A 19,506-nucleotide genomic window follows, 5' to 3' on the forward strand; every position below is an offset into this window, starting at 1 on the left:
TACACCACAAAGGTGAAGGCTACAAGAAGCTCAGCAAAGCTTTACTTATCAGTCAGAATACTGTAGCAAACGTGGTACAAAAATTTAAGAAAGATGGAACTGCAACCATCTCACAGAGACGTCCAGGTCATCCACGGAAGTTAACACCTCGACAGGAGCGTCTTCTGATGAGAAGGGTTGAAGAAAATCGGCATGCAAGTTCACTGCAGTTATCTAAAGAAGTACAACGCCAAACTGGGGTGACTATTTCCCGTCACACAATACGGTGTACACTGCAGAGGAATGGCATGCATGGATACCGTCCACGAAAGAAGCCTCTCCTAAAGCCCAGGCACAAAAAAGCCCGCCTAGAGTTTGACAAAGATGAAGACTACTGGGACTCTATACTCTGGAGTGATGAGACCAAGATAAATGTTTTTGGAACTGATGGCTTCAAAACTGTATGGCGTCGCAAAGGTGAGGAATACAAAGAAAAATGCCTGGTGCCTACAGTGAAACATGGTGGTGGCAGTGTCCTTATGTGGGGCTGCATGAGTGCTGCTGGTGTCAGGGAGCTGCATTTCATTGATGGCATCAGGCAGATTCTACCGTAACTGGATCCATTAATCACTTGCCCACGAAATAAGAAATTTTTCTTGTCCTTTTTTCAGTGAGGTAATATTTTCAAGATTGAAAATATGGTATTTGGTCTTCTAAAACAGCACGTCATTTAAAAATACACTGAGTATATCAATAAAAGATTTTTAAAGAATAAAGTTCTATTTCTTTGACATATCTGACAGACATAACTCCCATTTTAAAAATCACTTTCAGGGGGTGTCGTGGCTCAGGTGCATAAGGCGCCATACCATAAATCCGGGGACCCGGGTTCGATTCCGACCCGAGGTCATTTCCCGATCCCTCCCCGTCTCTCTCTCCCGCTCATTTCCTGTCTCTACACTGTCCTATCCAAATAAAGGTGAAAAAAGCCCAAAAAATATCTAAAAAAAAAAAAATCATTCATTATCCCTGTTGCCATCGTCAGTGAATTTCTGTCAGATGACCTGACGATAGACTTGGCCATTATGGATCTTTGGTAGTTATCGTGTGGAAGCAGGCTTTATCATTTTTGGGTGTCAACAGATAGAGTTGAAATAGATTAACAGCGAAAAAACTATTTCGTTCACGAGAGAAGCCCACAGTTATTTTTAAAAAATGCTATCGTCAGTCTGTCAGTCAAATGCACCTGACGATAGCAAAATTCAAGCCCTCGCCACGCACATGTTGACTGACGCAAAGAGGAAATTCTACTGCGCATGATTTTTGTGACAGCAGACATTTACTTCCGGGCAAGACTTGGAGTTCTGACAGCTAGATTTCATCAAATAAATCAAGGTAAGATTTTCAGTCAGCTATCCTGACGATAGAAATTTTTGACGATAGAAACATTGAGAATATATTTGTGCATTCATATTTAAATTTTTCTGGAGGAAAACTATTGTAAGTTGAGAGAAACAGAGCCACTTGCGACCCTTTCAGCCGACAGGCCATTTCAATGTGTTATTTCCCCACGGAAGTGACACAGTCGTGTCTATCGTCACTGTTCTGACAATTATTGTTGATATTTCAATTTTGAAAATAAATTTTATCTTTTTTATTTCAATATTTTATTTTATTATTTGGTTCTAGTGATGAGGTATTTAATATTATTACTAAATTTGTCAGATTAATAATGTAAGAAACAGTTTTGTTGCTATTGTCATCTAGAGTGTCCGTCAGAATATGATGGTAGACGTTAGTTTGTCAGATTTTGATGATAGAAACCGATGTGTTTCTATTGTCATTTAGCATGTCTGTCATGTCAGGCTTTTATTAATTAGTTACCAGGACTACTGTCCTAAAATTTACTGTGAATGTCCAAGACCCCAAATGCTACTAGAAAAACTTAATAGAATGATCAAAATAATCAATTCAGCAATTTAAGGAGACGGGACTTAACTGGCCTCTGTTATGGTAGAATCTGCCATCATGAATTCACAGATGTATTGCTCTATACTGAAAGAGAAGATGCTACCATCACTCCGTGCCCTTGGTCATCGTGCACTTTTCCAACATGACAATGATTCTAAACACACATCTAAGGCCACTGTTGGATTTCTGAAGAAGAACAGGGTGAAAGTGATTCAGTGGCCAAGTACGTCTCCTGATCTGAACCCAATCGAACACCTATGGGGAATTCTGAAGAGACAAGTTGAGCATCACTCTCCATCCAGCGTCCAGTCACTAAAAGACTGGACGTTGGACTGGTTGTTGAAGAATGGAAAAAGATTGATGTTGCAAAATGTCGCCAACTTGTTCATTCCATGCCTAGAAGACTTGGTGCTGTCATTAAAAATCATGGAGGCCATACAAAGTACTAGATGTAGTAGTTTTTGTTGTGGGGTGCACTCATTTTTGCACCACCCTAATTTGAGTAAAACTGAAAAATGTGTAATCGAAGTTATATTATTAACCTTACTTTCACGTTATAAGTTAAACAGACGTTATATTAAACTTCGTCTTGTCAACATTTTGGAAATTTACTTTTCAAAGGGGGTGCACTCATTTACGCTCAGCACTGTAAATGTAATCATACATTTAGCTCGTATTCATTTACTCATTTATTTTTTTTCACCTTGAGAGCCTGTTTCTCAGTCTCGTCTTTGCTGTTCATTATCACCTCGCCTGTCTTGGTAATATCGTCCACGGCATCTTTATGCCTCATAATGTCCATGGAGAAGCCCTTGAACACAGAGTGCACTTCTGTTGACGGCATGTGCCACACACATATATACATGTTTACTGTTTGCTGTTTGTGACGAGTACACCCTCGAGGCATCGGACTGACCTTCTGAGCCTGCAGCTGAGCTGTGGTCTGTTCTGCTTCCAGCTTGATGTCCCCTAGAGATGATAACTTCTTCTCTGCTTCAGTCAGCCAGGCTAATTCAGTATCTGCAGCCTGCTCAAACTGAACAGCAGAATCCATATGCATCATCATGATCGGGGATCATGCGGGAGAACTTCTTTACAAATCGTTAAACGTCGGATTCAGAAAAAAATGCATTTTTATTTGTTTACTGTAAAAAGCACGCATCACATATTTACAAATAACTGTTTGCTATTCGGTCACTGGATTTCTTAATTACGAAAATAGTAGATTATCCAGTGAAGCCGTCTAATCAAGACTGGTCTGTCATAACAGCAAAAACCGACAGGCAATCAACAGCCTCGCACAAGAAATCTATTGCGCATGGTGTATTTTGTTTGTATTTACACTACCGTTCAAAAGTTTGGGGTCACCCAGACAATTTTGTGTTTTCCATGCAAAGTCACACTTTTATTTCCCACCATAAGTTGTAAAATGGGCGGCACGGTGGTGTAGTGGTTAGCGCTGTTGCCTCACAGCAAGAAGGTCCGGGTTCGAGCCCTGGGGCCGGCAAGGGCCTTTGTGTGCGGAGTTTGCATGTTCTCCCCATGTCCGTGTGGGTTTCCTCCGGGTGCTCCGGTTTCCCCCACAGTCCAAAGACATGCAGGTTAGGTTAACTGGTGACTCTAAATTGACCGTAGGTGTGAATGTGAGTGTGAATGGTTGTGTGTGTCTATGTGTCAGCCCTGTGATGACCTGGCGACTTGTCCAGGGTGTACCCCGCCTTTCGCCCGTAGTCAGCTGGGATAGGCTCCAGCTTGCCTGCGACCCTGTAGAACAGGATAAAGCAGCTAGAGATAATGAGATGAGATGAGAAGTTGTAAAACGAATAGAAAATATAGTCGAGACATTTTTCTGGCCGTTTTGAGCATTTAATCGACCCCACAAATGTGATGCTCCAGAAACTCAATCTGCTCAAAGGAAGGTCAGTTTTATAGCTTCTCTAAAGAGCTCAACTGTTTTCAGCTGTGCTAACATGATTGTACAAGGGTTTTCTAATCATCCATTAGCCTTCTGAGGCAATGAGCAAACACATTGTACCATTAGAACACTGGAGTGAGAGTTGCTGGAAATGGGCCTCTATACACCTATGGAGATATTGCACCAAAAACCAGACATTTGCAGCTAGAATAGTCATTTAGCACATTAGCAATGTATAGAGTGTATTTCTGATTAGTTTAAAGTGATCTTCATTGAAAAGAACAGCGCTTTTCTTTCAAAAATAAGGACATTTCAAATACCCCTTTTCCACCAAATCAGTTCCAGGGCTGGTTCGGGGCCAGTGCTGGTGCTGGTTCACAACTCGTTCAACTTGCGAGCCAGCTGAGAACCAGTTTGCTTCTCCATAGCTCGCTGTGCTAAGCGGAGCCACGTCATTACGTCGCTGTATACGTCAGTTACGTCGCTACGTTTACATAAACCTTGGCGCGAATATCGAAGCAAAAACAACACGGAAGAAGCAGCAGCAACAACAACAATAATAATAATGTCTGACTTCGCGTTTGTACAGCTGCTGCTTCTCGTCGCTTAAAAATGGCGATCTTTCGCGGTCTTGTTATTGTTGTTGGTCTTAACAACTCCGCCCCCCCGCTGACGTAAGCGGTTCTTTCCTCTGGCCCAGCAGAGAGTTGGTGCTAGCCTGGAACCGGTTTTTCTGGCCCCAGAGCCAGTTCTTTGTCAGTGGAAACAGAAAACCCGGTTCCAAACTAAGCACTGGCCCCGAACCTGCCCTGGAACTGCTTTGGTGGAAAAGGGGCATAAGTGACCCCAAACTTTTGAACGGTAGTGTACATATTTGCAGCACCTTACCTGCTGTGATTTTAAGATGGCCGCTCCTGTCTGGTCCACATGCTGAGAGATTGCGTCACTTGCTGACCTGTAGCGCTCGTTGTCCTCTGTGATCAATTTGTCAAGCCCTTCTCGGGCACGCCACGGCACCAGCTCTAAGAGAGCGCTGCTTACTTCGTTCAGCGTATCGACGACTGTCTTGTGCTCTTGAACCTCTTTCATTAATGCCTGGAGATGAAACACAGTCAGTAAATGTAAATGCTGTACATGTCGGTAATGTGTAATAAGAGGTACGTTTCGAGCTCATCTGATCTAGCGTCCCTTCCTTTTCAGCAACGAGACGCTTTCAAGTTCAAAGACTGTACTCACTTTCTGCCTCTCTTGCACCTGACAGAGTTGCTCTCCCACTGGTTCCTGAGCGCCAAACGTGGCCAATTCAGACTCCACTTTCTCCAACCAGAAGCGCAGCTCCTCATGCGTGTGTTGTACCTTGTTGGCCAGAGACAGGGCCTTGTCTAGGGTCTTCATTACATCATTGCTCATTGTGCTTATGTCAGCATATCTCGACTTTATTCCGTCCAGTTTGCCCTGAATGATGACAACTTCATCGCCTGCACAAAACAGGAGGCCTTGAAATAGTTAGCCTGGCCTGGAAAAATGCATGATTGAATTAAATTTATTTCAATGTTACGTCCATTTGAATAAATGATGTAATTTCCAGGCTTTCAGGCCATTCAGGAATGCGCATCCATTTTTTTTTTCTTAGTTACAGACATAGTGAGGCTGTAGCTTAAGACTGTAACATCTATTATATTTAATCACTTGTTATATAATGATACATTACTACCCCAGTGCGGATTATTTTCTTTTAGTATATGGCACGAGCTACTTCTGGTAAAATCGCGCGCTCTGATTGGTTCCTTGTCGAGCAAAATTTTCCCGTAATGCCCGTGGTCGATTACAGATTTTCCTTCCAGGGCGCCGGCTTTCAGTGTTCCAAAGAACAAAACAACAAAAGCGAAAACAAAACAACAACAACAAAAGATTAAATGGAAATCAAAAACGGCCGAAACACACAAGACAAACAAGAGTCGCCGAGTTATTCAAGAACTGAGCAACGAAGAGCATCCAGAAACCGCTCCCCGCCAACAGAAATTCAGTTTTGAAACCGCGAGCCGTTTATTCTGCATGCGTGACTCAACTACGCTACAAATACGATGTGACTGAAAGCAGCGTCGCGCCTCATTATAATGACTGTCTGTTTTAATCTTAGAAATAAAAAAAAGCCATATAATAAACTCCTCGCTCGCTCGGGCTTTACAGGAAAATATCAGACCTCGGTCTTTTTGTCATAAAGACCTCGCGCTCAGTTAATAAGTAGCAACATGTCATGAAGTGTTTTATTCCTCTTACACCACAGCGATTTGCCATTTCTGGCGAAAGACATTGTTACTCATTCGTAGTTATGTTAATCGACGGGTTATTTCCTGTTATCGCTTACGGTATAACAGCTATGTTCTTTCACCAGTCTCTCTTTCTTTTTCTTCCACTTGATTTTGTTGCAGAGAACACCTCCCTGAAGATTATCCCATATGATCCCAAATACATGTTTACCAAAGTGAGCTAAATAAAAATCCCACTAAATAAACATCTCCTTACAGAAGACTTTTTAAAATCTATTTACGTGGCGCGTCTGCCATAAACGCCCGGGTTGGTTGTTACTATGGAAATAGTAACGTGCGACGAGGAGTATGTTCATTAGGGTGCATCAGTTGCCCTCACTTTCATAAAATCTGATAGCCTAGTGGGGTGGCACGGTGGTGTAGTGGTTAGCGCTGTCGCCTCACAGCAAGAAGGTCCTGGGTTCGAGCCCCGTGGCCGGCGAGGGCCTTTCTGTGCGGAGTTTGCATGTTCTCCCCGTGTCCGCGTGGGTTTCCTCCGGGTGCTCCGGTTTCCCCCACAGTCCAAAGACATGCAGGTTAGGTTAACTGGTGGCTCTAAATTGACCGTAGGTGTGAATGTGAGTGTGAATGGTTGTCTGTGTCTATGTGTCAGCCCTGTGATGACCTGGCGACTTGTCCAGGGTGTACCCCGCCTTTCACCCGTCGTCAGCTGGGATAGGCTCCAGCTTGCCTGCGACCCTGTAGAACAGGATAAAGCGGCTAGAGATGATGAGATGAGATGAGATGATAGCCTAGTAAACTAGACCCACCCGCCTAGCGGCCAAAAATATTTTTGCCTACGAGTGGGTCTAGCCTCGCACCATATCAACAAAACACCCCGGGCATCAAATCGTGCCCGCCAATCACAACGCAAGGTTTTTGTTTGGATTCTTTGGGCGGGCTTTTGCAGGAGTGACGACAAAGCTGCGCGACGCTGGAGAAAGCACAGCAGGAAAGATGGCTACAGCTAGTGAACAGCGCGCGTTTGACTCCGCTTTGGAATCAGTTTTAGAAGAATTAGACTTGGAGTTTTCGTTGAAACATGAGCAGGAAGAGGCTCTCCGCTCATTCCTTTTCAAGAAGGACGTTTTCGCTGTTTTGCCGACCGGCTATGGCAAAAGTCTGATCTACCAGCTGGCTCTGCTCGTAGCCAAAAGGATGGGGCTAGTTTGTGCAGTACGAAGACTTAATAAACAGCTTTGAAACATTACTTTTTGATTGTTTCTTATTTTCCCATTATTTTAAATTTAAGGGAAATTATTTCACCAAACACCACTAAATAAAAATAAAAACTCTCAAACAGTTTAAGCAAACCCTTGAAAAACACTTGAAAAAAAAAGTGTATGTTAAGTATGTGGTACAGACTCCAAACTTGTGGTCATTATCTCCAAACTTCTTAATATCTAGAACCTGTTTATTAATTAATATGCATTTTGAAAAATTATTTATTTCAAGGTCTCCCCCACTGCTTTCTGTCGCTCTGACTACGTCACAGTCACTGTTGCGCTGATTGGTCAGAGCGTTGGCCTATACGCACAGAGACAGTTTGAAAGACAGCGGGTTGTTCCTCCCACACCCTTCGGAAATGTCTACAAGCGAGGCCAGACTAAATATTCACATTTAGTCTGGCTTGCCAGGCTAAAAATCTGATGCATTTTTGTTCGGGTGTTCCTTTTCACCAACAAAGACATCCTGTAAAATGTTCTGACCATATTCAAAAGTCTAATGGTGGCGGTTCATTCATCTCATCTCATTATCTCTAGCCGCTTTATCCTGTTCTACAGGGTCGCAGGCAAGCTGGAGCCTATCCCAGCTGACTACGGGCGAAAGGTGGGGTACACCCTGGACAAGTTGCCAGGTCATCACAGGGCTGACACATAGACACAGACAACCATTCACACTCACACCTACGCTCAATTTAGAGTCACCAGTTAACTTAACCTGCATGTCTTTGGACTGTGGGGGAAACCGGAGCACCCGGAGGAAACCCACGCGGACACGGGGAGAACATGCAAACTCCACACAGAAAGGCCCTTGCCGGCCCCGGGGCTCAAACCCAGGACCTTCTTGCTGTGAGGCGACAGCGCTAACCACTACACCACCTTGCCGCCGCGGTTCATTTTTTGCCAAAAAAACGCTTATTTTATGTTTTCGCGTAAGGTCTGAATCACAATGTTGGACTCCATTTATTGATTTCTTGTGAGCCAGAGATCATGTTAAGAACATTTGCATTTAATAGGGGCTAGCATATGCATCGGCGGCAAGCTTAAAACCAGGGTTATACCATAACATTGATAATGCTAGTGACACCCTAAAATAAACCTCAGAATATTTTTAGACATTCTAGACATACTGTCTACAGTATCTAAGATATTTGGGATACTCTATAAGGTGCCATAATGTTTCATGAAAAGTGATCGAAATTGTCATAAAATAGCAGCTTTTTCCATAACTTTGAGCTCCTGGTGCCACCATTAAACTTTTGAATTTTGTCAAAATATTTCACCCAGTGTGTTTTCTTACCAAAAGGAACATAAAAACAAAAATGCATCATGATCGGAGGAACTTTTCATTTTTAGGGGGCAACTGATGCACCCTAACGTTCATATAAACTTCGCATTTGGAACTATTTATCAAGCTGTGCTGTCAGAAAAATTTAGTCGACGCCTTCTGACCGTCCATAATCGAGTAATCAACAGGTGCTGTGACGGAACAAGTTTACAATTGTTTTCCTGGACTTCAGAGAAAATGCCACTCACTGCAAAACCCGATACGGCCACTGAGCTCAAAATTTTTATTGAAACCGATTACGACAAGGTTGAAACTTTGAGTTAGATTTTTGTGACATCGGTGTGAAAAAAATATTGTTGAATAAATAAAGGCCCTATATGCAATGTTTTGTGTTTTCCTTATAGAAAAAAATGCTGTAGTTTCAGAATATAACACCTAAAAAGCTGTATGATCAGCCCTTACTTGACTTTTTGCATGATTTTTACTAAAAAGTAGACGAAAATGACCTATTTTTGGTGGCAAAATATTTTGAACATCCACATTAATCCTGTTGCAGTTTGCAAAACAGTGATAAACTTGCTATCTATTAACCTTAGAATAAGAGTTTATGTTGTGTTCTTTTAAATAAGTATCAGTTTCAGTGGCTGCAGCAAGTAATGATGTCATACCAGCCAGTTTCATCAACGAACGTCATGTGACAAAATTTTTAGGAATTTTGAGCTTCTGGGTAAGGATTTGGCTTTACATTTTTCCTGTTGAGTTTATATAATGATAAACCTGCATGTATTATACATCAATCTCTTTGTAATTTTGTTGGGAATAAGACAGTACCCAATACATAAGTTAATTCTACTGTAACACCAGATAAGTAAAATTAGTACTTTTACTAACCCTACCCCTATCAATTTTCAGTTCGTGAAAAAAATACACACTGTTGTAAAATAAACTTGCATTCATTCGATTTTGAATGTAGAGTTACCAAAATTTAATCAATTATACCCATTTATATGGACTACAACCAGTTTACATTATTTTGGTCTAAAATCTTTTCTGAAATGAGATCAAGTTTTTTTTACGACAAAATTTCACATCCGTTTTTACCAATTTTTCAAGTATTGTCATGACCACTGAATGATGAAGTCAATCGACTATTAAAGATTTTGCATAAATGATGTCATTTTCAGATTCCTGAGAAAATTTGACCCTATACTGATATATTTGCAGTCCATATATCACAAATTGATTTTTTACCCTAAATGTCACTAAAATCTAACTCAGTCCTCGAACCTTGTCTTACGTAAAAATTTTTGAGGTAACTTAAATTTTTTAAGGTAAGATTTCTTAAAAATTACAATTAAGTGTAAACTATAGTGTAATTTTTAAGAAAGCTTACCTTAAAAAATTTAAGTTACTTACCTCAAAAATTTTTACGTAATCGGTTTCAATAAAATTTTTGAGCTCAGTGACCTTATCGGGTTTTACGGTGCTGATTTAAAGAAATGAACGAATTCAAAAGTACGGGGAGACAAAAGCCTTGCCTGTGGTCTGTTTGAGCAGCTCAAGTCCATTCTGTAGAGCCTGATCAACGTGCTGTCTCCTTAACTCAATATCCTCATGAAGCGCCTAAACATGAACATGCAAGTTAACTGCAGTCATACAGAACAAAATCATCGCACAACAATTCACTACATATGTAAATCATATCAATGAAAAGTATAAATTAATGATGGCTTTTAAAAAAATGAAGACTGAAGAGGAGGAGGAGGAGGAGGAGGAAGAGGAGGAAGAGGTCTGTTCTACCAGCTGATCAGAATGCTGTTTTGCCAGTACGGCCGGTGTATAGTCCTGGACACAGATGTGGCTCAGTCTGCCGTGTATTTCGTCCAGCCAGTTCATGAGTGCTACTTCGTCCTCTCCGAACAGCCGTGCGTTAGCCAGGGCCCGCTGCAGCAGCTCGGCCTTGGTGTGGCAGCGTTCCTGCAACTCGATGTAGCCGCTCTGAGTGCCGTCCAGCTTAGCCTGGACGAGTTCTTTATCGTCCACACAGCTGAGTGACCGCAGAGCCTGGCCAAGACTCATTGCCTGGTACAAGCTCTTACTGCGCCCTATAATCTCCTCCTCTAAAGCCTGATTAGCAGGAATGGCAAACGGAGTAGATGGGGCGAAACGTATGGGTGGAGGGATGATGATCCCAACATAAAGAGAATGAGAAAAATCAAGAGAATATAAACATAAAAAAAACCAGTCAAACATAAAGAACACAAAGGGATACAGAACAAATGTAACCGAGAGAAAAAAAAAATCAAAGCAGACGGGTCTTTAGAATGAACTACTCATAACAGGCTAAGCACAAAGGCATTGCGGTTATACATGTACCTTGTGTTGGGAGATCTGCTCTTCAAGCTTGGCAGTCTGTGTGCCAATGGGCTCAGAACTGGCCAGGCATTTCTCTGTAGCAGAGAGCCATTCCGTTAGTGGTTCCAGGGTCTCGTAGAACTGTTGGGCCACCCCCAAAATGCTCTCTAACTGCTTGCGTCTACCAGGAAAATCGTAACATCAGTAATAATCACTAATTAACAGTGAATATAGAAACCTAACACGCACAAAAACAACATGGCACCCCTGATCGAGCACGTTGCAAATGCCAGAGCTTGGTCATAAATGTTTCTCATAGCATCCGTTCATTAACATGTAACCGTAATTCTTACAATATCGCCGCCTTAGTCCTTATTATATTGTATTAACACTGTTTTGAGCATCCAGTTTAGCTATACTCAGAAAAGAGAAAATATTTATATCTGTATACATAACTTCAGTCTAGTTCCCGAGTCCCCAGCGATTTGTCTTTCAAAAATCGCTCTTAATAAATTAATTTCCTGATGTCAACACATAAAATCTTCATTTTTAACCTGCTCTCGGCTTTCTTCAGCAGAGCGTCCCATCTCTTCCCCAGGCTATCGATCTCCTTTCCGATCTTCTCTTTATCCACAGAGTCAGCCATCTCTAACACCTTCCCCCCTTCCTTCTTAATAAGCTCCACTGTGGGTCTGCGATCATCTAGCAGCTTCTGTAAGAGCTGGTTGAGCCAGAGAAAAAAATAACATATGGGATGAAAGGAAATACAATATGTACAGTTTGTGGTCAGAAGTTTGCATACAGTGACGTGAATGTCATCTTGGATATGAATGTCATAGCAGTATTTGGGCTTTCAGTCATTTCTTTGAACTGTTCTTTGTCTGTGGCAGAATGATTGTACAGCATACAGCTTTAATTTAAAAAAAAAACCACTAGAATTTGGTGCACAAGTTTTAATTTCCTTTGGGTTTTCTGAAATCAACACAGGGTCAAAATTATACATACAGCACACCTACTGTAATATTTGGGTAGAATGTCTCTTCGCAAGATTCACCTTGACCAAACATTTTTGTTTACCATGAACAAGCTTCTGGCAGAATTCTGGTTGGATGTTTCACAAATTGGTAGAGGTCAATTAAAATTTGGGTTTTTTTCTTGGCATGGACTCGACTTATAAGCACGATCCATATATTTTCAATAGGGTTGAAGTCAGGACTTGTTTTAAGCTTCATGTTAGCCTGCTTTATCCTCCACAACCAGCTCTTATGCGTGTTTGGGTTCATTGTCCTGTTGTAACTCCCAAGTCCCAAGTCGTGTTCAAGTTTCTGATGGTTTATGCTGAAGAATTCTGTGGTAGTCCTCCTTCTTCATTATTCCATCCACTTTGTGCAATGAACCAGTTCCACTGGCAGTAAAACAGCCCCAGAGCATGATGATCCTACCACCACCACCAGCTGGTACAGTGTCCCTCTGTACATGGCGGTCATTGTGGCCAAACAACTCAATCTTTGTCTCCTCTGACCATACAGCTTTCCTCCAGAAGGCTTTTTCTTTGTCCGTGTGGTCAGCTTCAAACGTTAGTTAAGCTTGAAGGTGTCAATTGTAGAGCAGGAGGTTATTTCTTGGATAGCAGCCTCTTAGTCCATGGTGATCTGAACTGTAGACAGTGCTCCATCAGCTTCCAGTTCATGGCAGGGCTGTGCCATGGTGGTTCCCAGGTTGTTCCTGACCATCCAAACCAATTTCCTTTCAGCTGAGGGTGACAGTTTGGGTTTTCTTGAAGCAAAGTGGTTTGGCAATGTGACTACACCTCACAATAACTTGCATACAATTGTTTGAACTGATCTTGGAATTTGCAGTTGTTTAGAAATGGTTCTAAGAGACATTCCGGAGTTGTGTATATCTGCGATCCTCTTTCTCAGATCTGCACTGAGCTCCTTGGACTTTCCCATCTTACTGTGTGTTGGTTAATCCAATGAGTGCTGCAAACAAACCCTTTTTATGAAGGCACAGAGAAGCTACCAGCTGTAGTCAATCATGATCACTAACAGGAAGTTAAGAGACCTCGGCCTTGGCAAGATAAGAGACCTTTTGGAAGTTTCAGCACCTCTGAATTAATAATCTAAGTGAGCGTATGTAAAATTTTCACCCTGTATGTATAATTTTGACCCTGTGTTGATTTCAGAAAACCAAAAGAAAATTAAAACTTGTGCACCAAATTCTAGTGTGTTGGTTTTTTTAATTAAAGATGTATGCTGTACGATCATTCTGCCACAGAAAAAGAACAGTTCAAAGAAATGACCGAAAGCCCAAATATTGCCATGACATTCATATCCAAGATGACATTCATATCACTGTATGTAAACTTCTGACCACAACTGTATGATGCATATATAACCGACTGCAGACAAACTCTCCAGAAAATCCTGATCTCATATTAAAGCCCAAATCCAAAATCTGCCCTCGGTTTTAGTAAAGTCTGACTTTATTAACAGGAAGTATGATAAACATACGTTTTTCAATTCTTAAAATTGAGTGCGGTCACGAGGGCTCATTCAAACGTCTGTTCAGAGTGACAAAACACGGTAGAACTACTTAACGCTTACCCTTTGTTCTTGGATTTGTGCTTTGACAACTTTAAACTCTGCTGATGGAGGCTTCTGACTGTCCACCAGTTCTTCTGTGTCTTTAAGCCAGCTGAACAGGGACTCGAGAGCATCCTGAAACCTTCCACAGTGCAGCAAAGCTTCATGAAGCTGCGCCGAACGTTCTGCTACCTGAATGCATCGCCAACGCAAAAATTCAGATATTACAACCGAAGAAAAAAGATGAAGAAAATAACCACTAATTTCATAACATTGTTTTTCAACTGATGCTTGAAATCGAATTCTTATAAACCTTTTTGTTCAGAGTGTTCCATCTCGTATTGACGTCCTCCAGGTCATGTTCAAGGGCTTTGGCGCTGGTCCCTTTCGAAGCATTCTGAATAAGCCCCTGGCCTAGCCAGTTCACCTCTTGTAACTGTGTTTGCAGTGACTCAATCGTCTCTTTCTGGAAAACCTGAAATCAGTGGGGAAACAGAATGACACGTCAAAGGGTCAGTGGAAACAGTGATGCAAATCTCATTAAAGCTTAAATCTCACAACGCTTCAAGTGACACGGCAATTTATTATGGTTTGCTGATTAGTTACTGATTAAAGCCACTTTGAAGGCTTGTTTAAAAAAATAATAAATACTCATTTGGCACATTTATTCATCTGGCACGTAAGTCACAAGAAAGAATACAATCCAAGCACCCACTAGTGGCTGCTAACAGTGCTGGGTTTGAACTCACAGGCTTTTTGTGAGTTCACGATCACAGAACCTTCTCGTTTTTCGCATTACACTGCAATATTATCAACGTTCTGGTTCATGAAAAATGTGGGGCTAGTTTTCATCTCATCTCATTATCTCTAGCCGCTTTATCCTGTTCTACAGGGTCGCAGGCAAGCTGGAGCCTATCCCAGCTGACTACGGGCAAAAGGCGGGGTACACCCTGGACAAGTCGCCAGGTCATCACAGGGCTGACACATAGACAAACAACCATTCACACTCACATTCACACCTACGGTCAATTTAGAGTCACCAGTTAACCTAATCTGCATGTCTTTGGACTGTGGGGGAAACCGGAGCACCCGGAGGAAACCCATGCGGACACGGGGAGAACATGCAAACTCCGTACAGAAAGGCCTTCGTCGGCAACGGGGCTCGAACCCGGACCTTCTTGCTGTGACGTGACAGCGCTAACCACTACACCACCGTGCCGCCCGGGGCTAGTTTTGTTAGAAAAAAAAAAAAACATGTTTGTATCCATTCAGTTGCCAGTTCATATAGAACACCTACTTTGCATATGTACTCATTGGTTATTTTATCATCAGGTACCGTATAAGTCCTGATTGTAACCCATGTGTTGCTCAAAAATGATCAGACCTTCACTTCTCCACACATCAGTTGAAAAGGCACCTGCACAAGACCACCCCTGACGTGATGTTTACTCCACCTGACACACTTGTACCAGCACTTGTTCAACTAACATGACATCACCATGTCAGTATCACTGCTGGGCTAAGAATGGGCCATCATCAAAAAACATCTGGGTAGAGGTGGTACTTTTCCACTAGAATGGCATAGAGGTGAACTAACAAATGGTAATCAGTCAGTGTTTGTATTACCTACAAAGAGACCTACATGGTAGGTGTACTTGATAACATTGCCATTTAATGCAAATATAAAGCAGGTCAAGTCAAAGTCCCTCTCACGCCAGAATCTGGTCTTCCCAGGCAATCTCCTGTCCCAGGCCTAACCAACTCTTTAAGGTGTATGGGTGCGGCACAGATCTCCATTTCGATAGCCCTCGGCCTCTTGCCTATACAGCTAGGGTTACAGTGTCCTCTGGTAACTGCGAGAGTTTGACTTCCTCACTCACATCTGTATTGCAGCATGCCTTGACAGATGGTAGCAGGTACCGTTTCTATGATGGTCTTTGGTATGACCCAACCGCGAGTAGAACTCACGATCTCCCGGTCGAGAGGCGGACACGCTAACCGCTAGGCGGCCAACTCGCGGTTATAAGGCAGGTGTACCACCTTAAATGTTGTACCGTGAGCCTGTACTCCTCCAGAGATCCCAAAAAAAGATCTGTGTGGAAAACACCCACCCTGGCAGCCACCTTTTCACCCTTCTAACATCTCGCAGGTGGTACACAGCAATTGCCACTCGAACATCACACCATGAACGAAGCTTCTTTCTGGACCCATTCGATTATCGAACTGTTGAACTTGTCCACGGCACCTCATATACACCTACTGGCTTGCACTCCAGTAGCACGCACCTCAATCACAACGACACGTGCATATCTCAATCCATTATTTGCACATTCCTGTCCATAAAAAAAGTCAGTTGCACTGTTGTCGTTGATGCTGCCATTTATTATTGAACGTTGTTTGAATGTTGCTGACCAAGACCATTCCTGTATGTCAACTGTACTGGCTATTAAAGAGATTTTGATTCTGATTCAAGTGCTAAGTGAGTGTGTGTTAGTGTTAGCGACCGGTTTCCTGAAACAAGAAATTGTCTGACTTATTGCAGGGACTGACAGCTCCATGCAAATACAAAGCTGAAAATTAAGAAATGCCTTTCAGAGTAAACGGTTATTGGAGTACCTGTTACTGTATGCCGTTAGGTAACTGAATGCTTACTTTTGCTCATTCCTTTTATGGCAAGAGTCTCGACTGAACATAGCATACAGGCTAAAAAAAAGTCTGTCTAGGAGCCACGGTCAATGCAGACCTGTGCAGGATCAGAGACGCTGAGTCACTGACAGTTTATTGCACCAATCATCATTTATCCAGCTCATGATCAAAATAAAGAGAGAGCGGTACTATATAACTTCCCAGGAATCCATAAACATGCGTCACGTCCACCTAAAAACAGAAGGCCTTATACAAAAGAGAGTTATTGAGAAATACCTGTGAGGACTGCATGTCCATGAGATCCATCTGAGAACACGCAGCTAAGGATGTTAACAAGCTCTCTAGCTCCTCATCTTCTATGTAATTCATAGTCTGTTTTATTCCATTGGTGAGACCTGCCTCCCTTTCCACAGACAACAAGAACTCTTCCAAATCGGCCATTTTGGACTCTGTTGCTCTTTGCTCATTCTCGTAACATTCTGCATCTTTGGTCACATGTTGCTCTCCAGGTGTCCTACGATGTGAGATTGCCTCTGGCTGCGTCACGACCACGCATAAGAGTTCGCACTCTTCTTGAGACGTGTCCTCAGGAAGCTCAGCTGTGCGGAGCTCATTGTATCCTGAGAATGTCCTGGTCTTGCTGTCGTAAGTAGAGTTCACTGCTCTGTTTGTTGACCTTTCTGTCATCTTGCTTTGCAATTCTGAGTAAGTATCACTAGTAATCAGGTGTTCGTTATCACGGAGATCTGTGGTACATAGGTCTTTACAGTGTTGGTCTTCATGCCTTGTGGAGTCTGCGCAGTACACTGTAGTTGGTACCAAGCTTCTGACAGGGGAGAATGGGAACTCCTCTTGCCCTGAACTGACCGACTGGCCTGGTTTCAGTTCGCCAGATACATGAACAGCCTCAGTGGAAGAGAGGCTCCTGGTACGTGGACCTGGTCTCATCACAGCTCGCTGCTTCCGCTGCTCTTGGTCTGTAGTGGGGCTGCACAGGCCAGAGTCATCCTCCGAAGTTAAAGAATTGGTCATGCTCCTACCCTGGCCCGCTCGCACCAGGGCTTGCTGGTCTGGTCCATCAGCACATAATGTTCCGTACTCACTAAGGTTGGCTGGGCCAAAGTTCTTCCAAGAACGGCGGTGTTGCGGAGGCTCCTTCTTCTCACCCTGTACCTGCAGCCTACCGAGAATGGTACCGCTTCCCCGAACAATGTCTCCATTAAACTTATACCCATCAAAGACTGCCCGCTCATCCGGTCGTGTCGCTTCCCTGCTACGCAAATCAAAGGTGCTGGAGGAGGCCAGGACACCATTTCCACAAAGCGTAGTCATATCCAAAGTGCGGTGGGTGTAAGGCAGAGTGCCAATGAAATGCCTGGAGGCCAGACTTCCCTTCGAACCAGAGTCGATTTGCTCATTCAGACGCACAGTGTCGTAAATGGATCTCTGGGGAACATAGCAGTCATCAATGTTTAGGTCCTCTTCTTCTGGTTTCCCCACACAGGAGGGGTTCTGGCGCAGACAGTCGGGTCTGCTAAGAGGTTTGCCCATTCTGACAACGGCTAACACTTAAAACTGCCCATTAAAATTAATAATGAGGTATACGGCTTCAGTGCAACAACCCTTTTACTTTAAAGCAAAAAAAAAAAAGGCTATATAATAATGCATCTCAAGAGTGACGTCTCATAAAATAAATATAAAATATGTTTGATAAGTAGTATTTCATAAAAATATATAGAACTTGATAAAATATCATTCTCAATAAAAAAAAAATAATCTAAATATATATTTAAGATGCTGAGAACTGACTGGATAATATGTTCCACAATACAATACTCTTCTATGAATACTTCCTTTAATTTTTTTTTTTTTTAGTTTTTTGGGAATATCCTATTTCATGCAGCCGACACCATTTGTTTCCCTATCTCCTCTCTGTCAGAACTTGCCCATTGTTGCTTGTTTCCTCAGTCCTAAGTTCCGGCACAAACACCACGGGGGAAAAAGTGCTTGAAATTCCATGCTCTCCTGAGTGGTCAGACATGCTCCACAAAAACATCTCCGCTTGAAGGTGACATCCTGCTACAAATCCTCTAATTTGTGAAAACAAAACGGCAGGGCTCCAGGATAAACACAAAGCTGCTCCTGCCTCTCTTGTGGTCCACCCGGCAATGACATCCACCCTTCTGGCAATGAGCTCAAAACCCCGCCCCCTCCTTATTATTCTGGCAACATCTGCCACAACTCCATTTGTCCTGAGAGCACATGTTGATTGGTAGATGCTTGACCCTATTTAAATTCTCCCCCCTCTGTCTCTGTGGCGTGGCCCATTTGACTTCATCATCTTTAGTCATCTTCAGCTCTGAGAATATCTAACCCTCCTTGCTTCAAGAAAAAAAAAAAGCTTTAAGAGTGAACGGCTCCCTCCCGCATGACATCACATGGGGCAGAATTAGATACTCTCTCTCCCTCCCTTTCTTCTCTTCCTCTGGAATGATCATGCAATGAGTTGTCCACGCATCTGTATATTGTCTTAATTACTCTGGAATGTTTAAGGAGGTACCGGTCCTACGTAATAACGCTACGAACTCAGCCAAGCGCTTTTTTTCTTAGCAAGCGAGCAGGCTCTGAAAAGTTCTGAGCTATATGGAAAATGTATTTTATGTCTATTGATGTTAACTCCAGAGAAGTGAGGTTCAAAAATGTTCTGCTGCACTTATGTGGAGAAAAACAGTGTGGAGCTGGCACTGATGAATAGGTGGTTCAAAAGATTTGTGGGATTTACAGTAAGGATGAATCACGCATACTTGTAACATTATCCAGGCACTGATTTCAACAAAGTGGTACATTTGTCGTGGCACCGGCTCGCTTGCTTACTGTTAAAAAAAAAAAAAAAACGCATTCAGGTAATAGGATTTAATGACTTATGTCTTTTTTTTAATGTCTAATAAAAGACCTAACATGGCCTGATAAGAATTTAGTACTGTTGCAAATTCAAACCGCGTGTAATAAATAAATAAATAAATAAATAAATCTAAACGAAATAAACCTATGATCTACCCTGATTTGATAGTACAGGCGACTGGTTATTGAAAGAATGCATGCCAAAGCACACAACAAAGAGGACAGGAACATCAGCACGTCTGAAAAAATCCTCTGTCAACAGTGTCTTTCATTGCTCACACAAACAATAGACCCAGTTAATGAAACATACAACTATTTTTCATGAGAACAAAGC

General features: G+C 42.4%; 1 protein-coding gene across 6 annotated transcripts in view; it reads right to left on the bottom strand.

Moving 5' to 3' along the window:
- Window positions 1-19,506, bottom strand: part of dst (dystonin) — a 340,713-nt gene that overhangs the window by 57,712 nt on the left and 263,495 nt on the right. For all 6 annotated transcript variants that reach the window (XM_060925410.1, XM_060925409.1, XM_060925412.1 and 3 more), the window contains 10 exons: window positions 13,939-14,100; window positions 13,647-13,817; window positions 11,595-11,761; window positions 11,062-11,221; window positions 10,486-10,812; window positions 10,224-10,308; window positions 5,102-5,343; window positions 4,754-4,960; window positions 2,867-2,986; window positions 2,654-2,761 (listed from right to left, as the gene is read on the bottom strand). In XM_060925410.1, coding sequence (XP_060781393.1) covers window positions 2,654-2,761; window positions 2,867-2,986; window positions 4,754-4,960; window positions 5,102-5,343; window positions 10,224-10,308; window positions 10,486-10,812; window positions 11,062-11,221; window positions 11,595-11,761; window positions 13,647-13,817; window positions 13,939-14,100 — 1,749 coding nt within the window. The remainder of the gene's footprint in view (window positions 1-2,653; window positions 2,762-2,866; window positions 2,987-4,753; window positions 4,961-5,101; window positions 5,344-10,223; window positions 10,309-10,485; window positions 10,813-11,061; window positions 11,222-11,594; window positions 11,762-13,646; window positions 13,818-13,938; window positions 14,101-19,506) is intronic.

The sequence above is a fragment of the Neoarius graeffei genome, chromosome 7 (genome assembly GCF_027579695.1).
Source record: "Neoarius graeffei isolate fNeoGra1 chromosome 7, fNeoGra1.pri, whole genome shotgun sequence".
Lineage (NCBI taxonomy): Eukaryota > Metazoa > Chordata > Actinopteri > Siluriformes > Ariidae > Neoarius > Neoarius graeffei.